This window comes from Aphis gossypii, chromosome X (genome assembly GCF_020184175.1).
Source record: "Aphis gossypii isolate Hap1 chromosome X, ASM2018417v2, whole genome shotgun sequence".
NCBI classification, from domain to species: domain Eukaryota; kingdom Metazoa; phylum Arthropoda; class Insecta; order Hemiptera; family Aphididae; genus Aphis; species Aphis gossypii.
The window spans coordinates 43,881,006-43,895,332 of NC_065533.1; the positions used below are offsets into that span (position 1 = coordinate 43,881,006).

Sequence of the window (14,327 nt, forward strand, 5' to 3'; positions counted from 1 at the left end):
GTAAAAATAAAATCCTTCAAAGTAACTATGGTTAATTTTTAGTTTTTATAATGCGTTATTAGATTAGGTAAATTACCTACCTATTTTACGCATTGAATTCAACGCGTCATTATGAATTAAAACCGACTAATTAGTGTTTGGCAGCTTTTACAATATAAGCAATATCTTATATTATGCCTAATAAGTAATAAAATACGTATTATTAATATTATGTACCTATCGGAGTTACACGACATCGCTATATTAAAGTACCTACAGACGTTTCGGTTGACGGGCCACCGACGAAACGTTCTGTCGGCAGCGGAACAATCGGGTCCTCCGTGTTATCATATAATAATATTATTAAGTCTTTGGCGACGGTCGGGGCGATACCGTTATCGATCATTGCCGTCGTTATCATTTTTGTTTTTTTTTTTTTTCGTAATCTCGCGAAAGAGCCTACAACAATAATTTGTACATCATTAGAATAATAATAATATCATCATTCATTATTTATTATTGTCGTGTGCTCGAGCATAATATTATTTTAAAACGTTATGATTTTTAATACGCAGATACCACAAGCAATGCACTACCGTTGTTATCAGTAATAAATATTTATCATCGTGACATCGTTTCACACTTTGTGCGCCCGTCCGTTTGCGTACAATATCAACAATAATATAGGTAGGTACATGTTAAACGCACCTACGTAATTGATCGAATCGTCGCCGTCGTAATCATCATCGTCTCGCCACGGTAATTTATCTCGTCCGTTTTAATTGATTTCCGTCTCGAGATGTGGCGCACGAATAACGTCGACTAGAGCGACGCCGCAGAAATCGTTTTTGAGCAGGTAACCTGACTAAACTATTAATATTACTACTACTACTACTACTATTACTACTGTTCTCGTTATTGTTGTTGTTAGAATTCTTCGTTCTCGATCCTTTGGCCCGAAAACGATTATGAACAGATTGTTTTGGCAAATATTAGTGAATTAGGCGTTGGCTTGTCAGTCACTACAATTGTTTTAAAACCATTGTATGGTCGTTTTTTATTTGTCAAAAAAACCTATCTAAATAATATTACTACTCGTCTGTTTAATTCTTTATAAATATAATCAGCAGATTACTGATTGTCTTATGAATAATTTTTAAAAACATAGCCGTGGTTTATATTAATGGTTTAAGTATCTATGGGTTAAATTGAATTATAGTAACAAACTAGTTGATAGAAAACCTGTATTATTATATTTTAAAAAGCTATGTTATATTTTATTGGTATAATTCTTGTTAACTTTGTTGAAAGCATCATTTCTCAATGATGTAACTATATATTTTATTAGGTAACATGTTTTGTTTAAAATAAAACCCTATAAGATTAAGATTAAATTAAATAGATTTATTAACACATTAACTGCCAAATGAATACTGGTGGTCATCTGTAATTCTCAAATTTGTATATGTTGTTGACTAATGACTGCTGACACCGACACCTACAGCAGTTAACTGTTAATAAATTATATTATGTTCAGTGGACACCACTAATAAGACTCATGGATAAAAGATTCAATATGACTCATGAGTCTTATTAGTGGTGTCCACTGAACATAATATATACTGAAAAATATGCCTGGTAGTTACCTAATATGTTAAAACAATTAAAATGTTACCTATTTATCTTAAAATTATCTATAGTTATAATAGGTATCTACAAACATATTATAATTTGTATTCATATTAAATTATTTTTTATTCTCTGGCCTAAAAGAAAAGTAAACCGTATCGCCTATGTAGATTTATAGCAATGACCAATGTCAACTGATACCAACATTATCCATACTTCAAATAGGTGGGTGGTAAATCAACTCGGACACGTTTTAATTAGGATTCTATTTACTTCTCTCATAGACAGGAGTATTGTTCATGTTTTTTAATTAAATTATTATTGATTTTAGATATATATTTCTAATGCAATAAGAAAACATTACTTAAAATGGCCGGAGGAACTAGCTTAGTAGTTCCAATAGTTTTATGGGGTAAGACTCCTTTAACACATTGCATTTCATGTGTTTACTTATCCCCGGATCAGCGAACGCTAGTTACTGGATGTTATGATGGGCAAATATGTCTTTGGGCAGTATCTCCAGAAACTTTAAAGGTTTGAATAAACAAGTTCACTAGATGAGATAATATAATATTATAACTAATGTTTTTTTCTTTTAGATGACTCCAAGATGTTTACTAGTTGGTCATACAGCTCCAGTTCTATGCCTAGCACACGCCAGTATTATTGCTGATAATGCATTCTTTGTTAGTTCATCAGAAAATGGGTTTGTAATATTTAACATTTATACTTATAATTAATGTTAAATTTTATCAGAAAATGTACTTTACCTATATATAATTTTATATATAAATAATCTTTTATTGGTATAATTTTACCTGTATGTAATATCTATTATCTGATTTAAATTTTATTGATTTTAGTGAAATGAGTACTTGGGATATAGTTGACGGAAAATGTAGAGAAGTTACTAAATCAATTTATATTCATACAAATATTCAGGTTAACACCTATTTTTGAAATGTTATTAATTGTTTGATAATTGCAATTAAATATTTTTATAGGCTTACCGTATGGTTGGAACAGAAGATGTACGTTTATTCTGCAATGGTTATTATGCTGAGGTCATTATTATGAACCCATTTACATTGGAAATTATTTTTTCTCTATCATCACGTGTCAATCCAGACTGGATTAGTGCTCTATATGTATTGAAACCTCATACGTGCAAAGGTAATTGTAAAAGTATTGTCAGTTTCTGAAATAATTTTAAATATTCAAATATGATTATTGTTATAGATGATGTTGTTTTGGGATTGACTACAACGGGAACAGTAAAAGTGTGGACTTTAGAGCCAAGAGATTATGGACCTACTGATATATCAGTATTCGAAAATGAAAGTAAACAAATTAGATGCCTTAATGCTTTAACTATGGCTTGCTGTTCTCAACATCAAAGAACCGTGTTAATTGTTTGTTCAAAATGCTGGCAGGTTAATATAATAATCTATAATTATTGTAACAATTCAGAATTTAATTTAAAACTAAAAATAATTATTAATCTAATTGTATTTACTTATAGATTTATGATGCTGGTGATTTCTCAGCTCTATGTACAGTCTATGCACCTAGAGGAGAACGTTGGTTGGGTGGAGAATTTTTAGCACCTGATCGCGTTCTTATTTGGACAGATGATGGAAAAGGCTATCTATATAAACTACCAGCAAAGTAGTTATCTCATTCAGTCTTTTAAGTTTTGAACTATGCAAATTTATTAAATACTATTATTTATTTTTTTATATAGTAGTATCGTTGAAAATAAAAATTTCCATAAGCAAGCTGAGGATGGTGATATTCCCTATTTGTACAGTTTATTATCAGTAACCTCAAATACGGTAATATTATACATTTGAGATCGAGGTTATTGTTTTAAAAGGAAAAAAAATTACTAAATTTATTTTATTTTATATTCTAGCACTTATATTGTTCTCCAGCTATTCGCTTTTATGAATCATTACAGCATGGAAAAATATTGATAAGAGGTGATTCAGAAGGAGCTGTTAATATATGGAAAATTCCTGAACTTTCTCCAGCTCAACTATCAGTTATAAAAGAAAATGATTCTCATAAAAAATTAATTGGTCAGCATTTAACTAAATTTAGTTAACATTTTTGAGATTTATAATATATTTATTGTATAGGTCTTTCTCCATTTGTGTGTACAAGTTTATCTAAGGCCTGGGAATCTATGAAACCCAATCCTGTTGGAATTCTCAACCAATTGGTAAATATCAATTTTATTAACTATTATTATCAGTATAATATACAATATTATTTATTAATTTAATACTTTAGGACTGTGAAAATGTTCCAAATATAAAGTTGACTGCTAGTATATACTTGGCAGGTCAAAGTCGTTTAGTCATTGGTCGTCAAGATGGTTCTATCATTATCATTCCAGCAACTCAAACAGTGATGTTGCAATTATTACATGGAAATCATCAACATTACAAAGGTAGTACAAAAACAAGAATTTTTATTTTAGAAAATAATTAGAAAAAAAAATATTATATTATATAAAATAATAAAATTATATAATATTGTATGAATCATATTATAAAACTTAACAACTAAGTTTTAAGTTTATATTTATATCATTATTGTCAGTTATTATTTAAATAAACATTTTAAACTATTATTATTTTTATCATAAATTACATAAGAATAAAGTATTAATTGTTTTAAATAATAAAGTTTCTCTTCTCAAAGTATAGATAAGTTATTTTGTAAAAGAAATTAAATTAAAATATTTACTACCTCATTGTTTTTTCTTTTTTTAGACTGGCCACCTCATCAGATTTTACTGGGCCATAATGGTCGAGTCAATTGTTTGCTCTACCCACATCATATGCATCCTAGATATGATAAGTCTCATTTATTATCCGGAGGTGTAGATTTTGCTATATGTTTGTGGGACTTATATGCTGGAACATTGCTACATAGATTTTGTGTTCATGCTGGGGAAATAACACAACTTTTAGTCCCACCTAATACATGTGCTAATGTTGGTATTATTTATTAAAACTTTGAATTTATGTACTTATTGTATTAATATTAATATTTTTTTTCTTAATTTGCAGCCTAGAATATTGAAATGCATTTGCTCAGTTGCAAGCGATCATTCCGTTACTTTGTTAAGTTTGTCTGAACGTAAATGTGTGGTATTAGCATCCAGACATTTATTTCCTGTTGTTACAATTAAATGGCGTCCTTTAGATGATTTCATGATTGTTGGTTGTTCTGATGCCACTGTTTATGTTTGGCAAATGGAAACTGGTACTTGTTGAATTGTTTTAAATAATATGATTTTTATTGTTACTTATATTACTTATACTACAAATTACAATACTTAGGTCACTTGGATAGAGTATTACATGGAATTAGTGGAGAGCAAGTTCTATATGCATGTGATGAAAACACAACCATATCTAGTACAGTAGATTCAGGTCTAGCTAATCCTGCTGTACATTTCTTCAGAGGATTACGTCATCGTAATATAAGTGCTATTAAACATGCAACACAGGTAAAATATTTGTAGTATTTGATATTATCTCATTTTCTTATTGTACTTAATTCCAGACTGTGTATAAGCTTGTACTAAATAATTAAAATAATACAATTTAATTTTGTTTGTGTAAACAATATTTTATTTTTATTCCAGAGAGGAATACATCAATTGCAACAATTACATCATTCAGCTCATTCTGATGGCATAGATCATAGTAAGACAAGAGCTTACCCGTTAATGGTACAGGGACTTCGGACTAACCCTAATGATCCAGAATGTCATATCTTATGTTTCGATATTGAAGCACTAGTTGGTCAGTAACTACATTTAAGTTTTTCATTGACTTTGCAATTAAATGTATAAATTCATTATATGTTCAGGCACGTATACAAAAGGGGGGAGGGGTTCAATCCCTCCTACTTTCCGAAAAATAATAGTTGTGTAGTTTATTTGTATCATCATTCATCGATAAATATTGATTGTCTTAATTTTTTTTTTATGAACCCCCCCTGAATTTTTTTTTGTTTACATATCTGTATATGTTTATCATAATATGTTTCATACTTATAAATATAATATCTGTTTTTATTTAAGTTCAACTGTTGAGTGAGGAGTATGGGTTGATGTCACCAAAAACAATGGAAGCTCAGGGTTTGATAAATGCAACAGAATTTCAAAAAATAACTGCTTTAACACAATCTGTATCATCTGATGCTCATAAAAAAATTGCAGGTACACTATCATATCACATATAACATTAACAGCAATTAATGAATTATGTAATGATGTTTTGCAATTTTGCAATTGTTTTTTTTTTTCCATAAAAAGTAACAAGAATTTAGATAACCCCCTGAATATTGTTATTTTTTATTTTTGTAATATATGTACATATTTTAAGCAACTAAAAATCATGGAATAATTATAATTTTTAAACATAAGGGTTTGATAAATTATAATTATATCTTAAATAATACTGAAATATTTTATGCTTGCTTTTGGATAAGACTTTTTTGGAAAAGTTAAGGACAAAGCCGACAATATGGAACGCATTTTGAAAGAAAAAGATAAACATGGTAAATGAGCATGCTACCCTTATGTATGTTTTACATGTATCTTTGAATACAAAAATTGGTTATTAAATTTTTAATCAAATTAAAATGAACTAGTTTTGTATTGTTTTTAATAAACTATTTAATTAAAAAAAATCTCATAGTTTCATAAAAAATAATTGATTTAAAAATTACTAAAATTACCATGTAAAATATTTAAAATTTTGTAGACTTCCTTAATATTAAATTATTTTTCATGATCTATAAAAATGTATTTTAGTATTGTTTTAAGCATTAGATGCTTTTATCTTGCCTGTAAAGTTGTTGCTTAGAATAGTTTGTATAGTTATAGTATTTAATATATTTTTATTCTGTAATTAAATTCAATTTTGTGTTGTGATGTCAATATTATAATATTGTTGTAGGAATTTTACCTAAAAGGAAGGATGGTTCTGAAACTATACTAACAAAACTACAATCTGTTATTGACGGTTTTGATAGCAAATCTAACGATAAAGGTATTTTTGTATTATTAAACTTTAACTGATTTACTAATAATATTAACACAGTTTGTATTTTATTTGAAAAAATCTATGGTACTTTTATTATTTTTTATACATTATTATTTGAAAATAAAATATTATTTTTATATACTATGTGTATCCTTAGGATTGAATCTTAGCGGAGTAGTATGTCGTAAAGTATGTGGTGCAAATTTGACGATGGAGATTGCACAATTGTTGATGTCATTATTATACGCATGGGGTTTAGATTTCGAAATAGACAAAATTTGTGAAACTAAACTTGGATTGTTACGTCCAATGATTCCTGTATCATTTGGTGTTATTTCAAAAGGAGGTATGTCTTAAAAAATAAAACTAAACATTATAATTGTGTTATTACTTTTTTTTTAGGTTTTATGAGCTTATTGTTACCTACATGGCAAAGTAGTGTTGATCTTGAAGATAATTATGTCAAGTCCAGCAATGGCCCGTTGATGGATTTACCACCAGAAATGGTTCGGCTTGAATTACTGACTAGGCTTTTTACTGCAAGAACTCACTGGGAAGTAAGCACTACAGTAACTAGTCAGCATTTACTTGCTATAGTGGCTATAGCTAATACACTAATATCTATGAATGCTCCATGTTTCCTTGAAAACACATTCTCAAGGTAATACAATATGACGTTTGATGCATTTCTAGCATGATAAAATAGTATTCATAACAGTAACTGAATTAAATGTTAGAGTTTACTTGGTTTTAAACAATTATTTTTGTTTATTTTTAAAGGCAACAATCTGTGAAAAGTCGTTCAGAGGAAGGAAACGGAGAACAAAGTACTTCACAGGTTGCTTTTATCAAACAAGGATGGGCACAACTAAAAACATTACATTGTAAATCATTACCTGAAAAAGTTGTTAATCATGGTTCAAAGAGTTACAAACGCATTCAAATTGAAATGTTGGCACACCGTTGGCAACATCATTGTTTAGAGGTAAAAATAGTTACAAATTCTAATTTATTTATTTTATAACAACTATTATTAATAATTTAATTTAAGGAATATAAAACTATTAAATATATACATTTTTAAACATTTTCAAATATGCTTAATAAACTCAAATCTACTATTAAATCCTAGGTGCGAACAGCAGCTCAAGAATTGCTATTAGCTGAATTGGAAAGAATTGGACCTAAAGGTCGTAAAACTTTGGTAGAATTCTGGGTTCAATATTTACCAGTAAGCAACAATAACGGTAGCATGAAACCTACTGCAGTTAGCTCTAATAATTTAACCAATCTAAACATTAATGTAAGTAACACTTATTGATGCTTCTAACAAGTGCACATACCATTAATATTTTTATGTACCATTTTAAGGTTTTTTTTTTTTTTAATACTTTAATAAGATTTGTATAAATTACATTATTTGAACAGTATGAATTTTATATATATAGAATGAACTACTATAGTAAGCTCTGATAATTCATACATGCATTAAGTTAAACATTAAAATAATAAATATATACTTATAAATTATTGTAATATCTATTTTGTAACAATAAATATTGTGATGATATAATATATTTTATAAAGACAATTAATTATCAGTTTAACTTATATTTAGCAAGAAAATCATACATTCATACTCAAAAAATAATGTTTTTAATTTCAATACATTTATAATGTAGTTTAATGACACAATTATATGAAAAAAATTAATACATTTGGGTGGTTATTTCTCAAAATCTAACTATTGCTTTTATATGAAATAAATTTATGCTATTTTCAGTTAACTATAATCCTCTAACTATTAATGTGTGTATATAAATTATATAAACAAATTTTTGTTGAATAAGGAAATTTTTATTGCATAATTATTTTAATAAAATAAATTATAAAACTAATTTTACTGGCTTATAGGAAAATGCTGAATCATCTGCAAACATTCAAGATGACGATGACGACGATGAAGAAGAAGGTTAGAATTTATTTCATTGCATATATCTAAGTAATTTTCTATTTTTTTTTTTTTTTTTCATTATTCCAGATCTATGTTTAAGAAAACCATCATCTGTAAGTGAATTACGTCGTAAACAGATGACAGCTGTAATTTTGATGGGTGTGATGGGAGCTGAGTTTGGCCAGGAAGTTAATGCATCCGATAATGTTAGTACATCAAGCCGTTCAAATTCTGGAACCTCCTCTGTTAGAAGAAAAAGTTCAATTGTGGAAGGTTTTGGCATAGGAAATAATAATTTATCAAGATTAACAAGTATGGTTCTTTTTGAAGATTTTAATTATTTTACTTGAAATTATATGTTATTATTAAATATTATAGGTTTGGCTTTAACTCAATTGCTTTTAACACCGTCCTCTATCAAATTGCCTGCTCACATGGCACTGCGAAGAGCAGCAGTAGATTTAATTGGCCGTGGTTTTGCTGTATGGGAACCGTATTTTGATGTCAGCAAAGTGTTATTAGGGATATTAGAATTATGCTGTGACAATGATAAACTGGTTCCTAGGTAATTAAGTATTTAATAATTTTATGTTTATACAATGATGTACAAAGATTAACTTCTATTAAAAATAATAAAATCTAGAGAGTAAGTTTAGTAAATTAAATTTATGTTAGTGAGTTTATAGCTGTGATAATGTTTTTGTATTCACATTTATCATTACTATTTTATTTATTTTAGCATGTCTTATGGGTTACCATTGACACCTTCTGCTGATTCATACCGAACTGCTCGTCATGCACTCATATCAATAGCAAATGTCCGCCCTGCTGTATTCATAACAACTATTGCCAGAGAGGTTTGTTGTACATAATTATTAATTTAATCAGAAAAATAAAATCTAAATTAAAACAAAGATATTACTAATTATAATAAATATGTATTAGGTGGCTCGTTACAATAGTATGCAACAGAATACTCAAGCGATGAATATGGCTATAAGTAATTCAGTTTTGCATAGAGCAAAACCAGAAATTTTATCTATTGTGGAACATTTAATTGATAAAATGCATGTTGAAATGACAGATTTATTAGTCGAGGTAAATTGGGTTGAATTTAAAATCTTACCATTGTTAGGAAATTACAATTATAGTCTTAAAATGATAAATTGTTTTTTTCCTCAGGTAATGGACATCATACTGCATTGTGTTGATCCAACACAGCTAAAAACTCGTCCTCTATCTGAGATATCACCAGGAATTAGCAAATTCAGCCAGGTGACCCATTGTTCAACATCCAGACGTATAGCTGTTGGTACTAAAAATGGCACAATTGCATTATATGAATTGCGATCGTCCAAATGCCAGGTTCAATGCTAACTTTTTGTTCAATTTAGGTTTACTTTTAAATATTTGAATTTATTTTTCAGACCATTAATGCACACACTGCAGCTATCTGTGCATGTGCATTTTCACCAGATGGCAAATTCCTTGTGTCATACAGTGCAGCAGAAAATAAATTATCCTTCTGGCAAACGTCTACTGGTATGTTTGGTTTAGGCAACAGTCAAACCAAATGCACTAAGTCATATAGCACTCAGAAAAAGGATTCAACTCGTGCGAGTCAACTGCGGCAAATTAAGTTGCACTGGGCAAGTAACCGCAGTGTTCGCTTTTTTTCAGATGGTTTAGAAACTACGTTTGTCATTTAAATTGTAAATTCAATTTAAATACAAATTAAGTATTGTTCCATTCATCATGTAAACAATTTCACTAAATCGATAGGATTTTGCTAACAATACATTTTCAATGGTTTTATTATTTTGGCTTAATATTATAGTGTAATCAATTTATTTTAATTTAGTATTTAACTGCATATTATTATATGCATTATTATTGTTATTATATACCTATTTGTCTTTGTAGTTTTTAAGTTTTTTTTTTTTTTTTTAGTTCAAACTTTCAAATGTTTACATATTATTGATCCATTTTATTTTGATAGTCCACTAGGACATCATATTATCTATTTAGACATCAATTTTGTTATTCAATTATATTTTTACATCTTGATTTCTTTCAGCTATGTAATGTTTTTAAAATGTAATCCCTCATGTTAATTTATTATTATTATTGTTCTATTTAATTAAAGTTATCTTATTATGTAGTTGTATTATAGATCTCATATGTGATGATTTTTTTTTTTTTTTTTAATTATAGTATAGAATATAGAATGTATGTCACTTAAATTAATTATTATTATTAGGTCAAGGATTTAGATGCAATAAAAAAATGTATAATATACAATTAGCTTACTAAATATATGCAAAAATATGCAATAATATCATAAACGCCAAAAAATATGAAGTATAAAATTAAAAAAAAATTGATACGTTTTAAAATTAATAAAATATTATTCTTGACTAACATTATTTAAATATATTACAAAAAACAATTACATGTTTTAAATTTTCAAAATTGAATGATCCTCTGTTAGATATTTATGTATTCTTATATTTACTAAAACGCCCTTCATTATCACAAGAAGTAAAAACATTTAGTAATGAAATATACTATAGATCATGTATTTTTCATGTTAACCTTCCAAAATATGCAAAACAAATACAGCATCATTTACATCTTTTTGAAGTGATTTGTAGACATAACTGACAAAAACAATAATCAGTAGTCACAAAAAAAACATATTGTTGCATTTAAATTTTAGTCCTAATTATTATATACTGAATATCATTAACCATGTGTCATAAAATTGAAATGAAAATTAATACCATTTATACAATAATTAAGTAGAGTTATTAAGGTATAGAAAATTATTTATAAAATATTCTAAATGATTGTCTAATATTAAAAATATTGAAATTATTATAATTATTATTTTTATTTTAAATTTTATCATTAATTTAAAAAATAATTTTTATACATAAATATTAAATTCTATTAACAAATTTTAAAATGTGGACATTTTTGGTTTTTAAAAGTTTTTAATTAACTGAACTGAAACAGCAAAGATGTATTTTTGGGCAACTTTTTACACAACTTTACAATATTTCCAATTAGTGAACATTTTTAACATCTACTGTTATTATTTTTTTTCTAATCATTTCTTTTTTTCAAGTAACATTTCAAAGCAAATATTTTTCACAGTTTTTAATTTTATTACATAAAATATTGAGTTATTTATAATTATTAACATTTAATAAGCACAGGTTAAGTTTTATGTTTGATTTTTTTGTTAATAGATCCAATTTATTTTAATCTGACATAAAATTAAATTGTTATCAATATTATGTATTTATTTTATATTTCATAAATAAGTAGACAATGATGTATTGATGTATCACCACTTTAAATATATTAATATATGAATTGTGCATTCCACATACTTTGCCATAAGTTACCTAGTGTTTGATAGGGATAATCTGTGCATACCAAATATATCTAAATTATGCAATCCTGTGAATAAGACTTTAAGTGTATTCTATCTTTTTCTAACAATGTTTTTCGCCTTTCTTCTTTGCAATTACTCCATTTCTTTTTAGGTCAATGATCATTTCAAATCTACTCTATTCTGTCTAATTTATCAAAATAGTGTAAATTTGTGATAGTTTTAAAGATAATTTTTTTTTAATGTAATAGTATCGTGGCAATCTTTGTGATATGTTCAGTTTTTTAATTGTTTTTTTTTTTTTTTTTTTTTATATATATGTAGAATTATGATATTTTTCATATGGTTTTTATGTTACAATAATCATTAATCAAATATTAAATTGTTATTGATAAACATAATGGTATTATAATCACACAACACCTAAAAATGTACATAACCCCATTATGATTGATAGCAAACGAGATAACTTTATCCTTAGCTTCTTTTTTCATTCAAATATTTCATAGGTTTTATATATTATTATTATAAACTTAATTTGAATGATGAACTTACTAAAATAAGTCTTTTAACGACATTGTTAATGTCCACTGCATGATTGGGTCATAAGATTCCAAAATATCACTATATAGTATATTAATACTTATATGCTGTTGCTATTCATTTAATCAATAAGGATTGTTAAAAGTGTTGTTATTAAGTAGCTTGAATGTGTGGGAGTCGTGCTTATTTATTTTGTCATATGTATTTACCATTAACAATATTACCATAATAGTTATTATTATTATTTATTATTATATATTAAAAAGTATTGTACCTATTGGTTTAGAATTTTAATTCAGAAGAAAAAAATTACGTACCTAACACATAACTTAAGATTTTTTAAATATGTGTCAATAATATATTACACTTGTTATTCTATAATAAATCACACTTTAAATTTTATTTATCTATTCTATGTTTTCTGCTGTACACTACTACAAATGTATATTTCAGCATAATTTATAAAGCTTAAATTATTATATAACCTTAACGTCTTTATCTCTCTCTCCTTAACATTTTAACACTAAAAGAGTGTTTACTGTTACCTCCACCTCCTCACATTAATTGTTTGCTCTTTTTCTCCAATCTTTTATCCCTAATAACTATTTCTAACTAGTGCTGTCTTATTCTAGCTACCCATTGCTTCTTTAGACGTTTTCTTTGCATTTTTCTTGTTGATTTCCGTATCATTGCTACTTTTGAATTTTGGCGGCTGATGTACCATGAAATAAGTAAACGTCACTTTGTCGCGTGTACCTTGGTTAGGAATAAGTATACGAAATACGTATAGTAATACGTATATAGATACATAATTTATAGCGTCTAAATGAAAGTAAGAAGTAAGATTGATTTTCTAAATAGTTAATAAATTAATAAATAAGCACCTGCCAAAACTTGCAACGTGAAGCCTTTTTAACGCGGAAAAGTTGTGAGTTGAATTAGTGTCTAATTATCGCAGCCTTTTCCAGTAAAACTTAAATTTAGTAGAGAAATTAAATCGTTACAGTGTTTCGGTGTCTATACCATGGTGTATTTTTGTTAAAGTTGATTAAAAATGAAAAGTCGAATGCTGTTTATGAGTAGTTATCAAAACTTCATACAACAATTACCTTTGATGTTATGTTGGTATTATAAAAAAAAACAAAAACTGATATATAAGAATACCTATAGGAAGATTATACAAAAAAATCATTAAGAAGCAAAAATTGAAGTATATTAAATTAAATAAATTAAAAATAAAAATATATTGTTATAAAATATGCGTATAATAAATTTTTTTTAAATTTTAGTAAATTTTATCTAAGTATGAATATGTGTAAATACCTATATAATAAATATGAAATATCGAATTTTAAATGAAAATAACATTCGTATAGGTACGAGGTACCTACTTTTGTTCATAATAAGTCATCAATTTATTTAATAACTATTCTGTTAAGAGGAATATAATAATTAAGTAGATACTAAGTAGACACGTTAAGGTTAAATTAATAAACAAATGTAATATTGACAAATGACAATAATAATAATATAAGTAACGCGCACTAATAAAATTTGAAAATTTTATATAAAGTTCCTCTTATGTGTTGTATTTCTATACATAGTATAATAAAAAAAAAGTTTTTCCGGAGTGTTAGATTACCTAATTTATTATGATCGTTAAACTTAAAATTTTTACGACTTGGATATTCACCGTTTGCATTTTTCCATGAACGATTTTTGTTATTTTATTATAATTTAAAACTAAATAATC

The 14,327-nt window shown here is 26.8% G+C and overlaps 1 protein-coding gene across 4 annotated transcripts; it reads left to right on the forward strand.

Moving 5' to 3' along the window:
• Positions 1 to 417: 417 nt before the first annotated feature.
• LOC114123669 (WD repeat-containing protein 7) lies at positions 418 to 12,976 on the forward strand. 4 transcript variants are annotated; one of them, XM_027986725.2, is made up of 29 exons: positions 418 to 835; positions 1,940 to 2,142; positions 2,208 to 2,314; positions 2,472 to 2,550; positions 2,613 to 2,781; positions 2,848 to 3,041; positions 3,131 to 3,276; positions 3,353 to 3,443; positions 3,524 to 3,689; positions 3,750 to 3,832; positions 3,904 to 4,063; positions 4,389 to 4,612; positions 4,689 to 4,884; positions 4,962 to 5,131; positions 5,270 to 5,429; positions 5,711 to 5,848; positions 6,121 to 6,189; positions 6,591 to 6,683; positions 6,835 to 7,023; positions 7,080 to 7,338; positions 7,458 to 7,662; positions 7,810 to 7,908; positions 8,592 to 8,649; positions 8,719 to 8,943; positions 9,010 to 9,196; positions 9,371 to 9,488; positions 9,577 to 9,729; positions 9,814 to 9,996; positions 10,059 to 12,976. In XM_027986725.2, the coding sequence occupies exons 2-29, from the start codon at positions 1,978 to 1,980 to the stop codon at positions 10,338 to 10,340; spliced, it is 4,368 nt and encodes a 1,455-aa protein (XP_027842526.1). In that variant the 5' UTR covers positions 418 to 835; positions 1,940 to 1,977; the 3' UTR covers positions 10,341 to 12,976. The 4 variants fall into 4 exon arrangements, with proteins under 4 accessions (XP_027842526.1, XP_027842523.1, XP_027842525.1 ...); XM_027986722.2 differs by having other exon boundaries at positions 419 to 835; positions 7,810 to 7,980; XM_027986724.2 differs by lacking the exon at positions 6,121 to 6,189 and having other exon boundaries at positions 419 to 835; positions 7,810 to 7,980.
• The last annotated feature ends 1,351 nt before the right edge of the window (positions 12,977 to 14,327 follow it).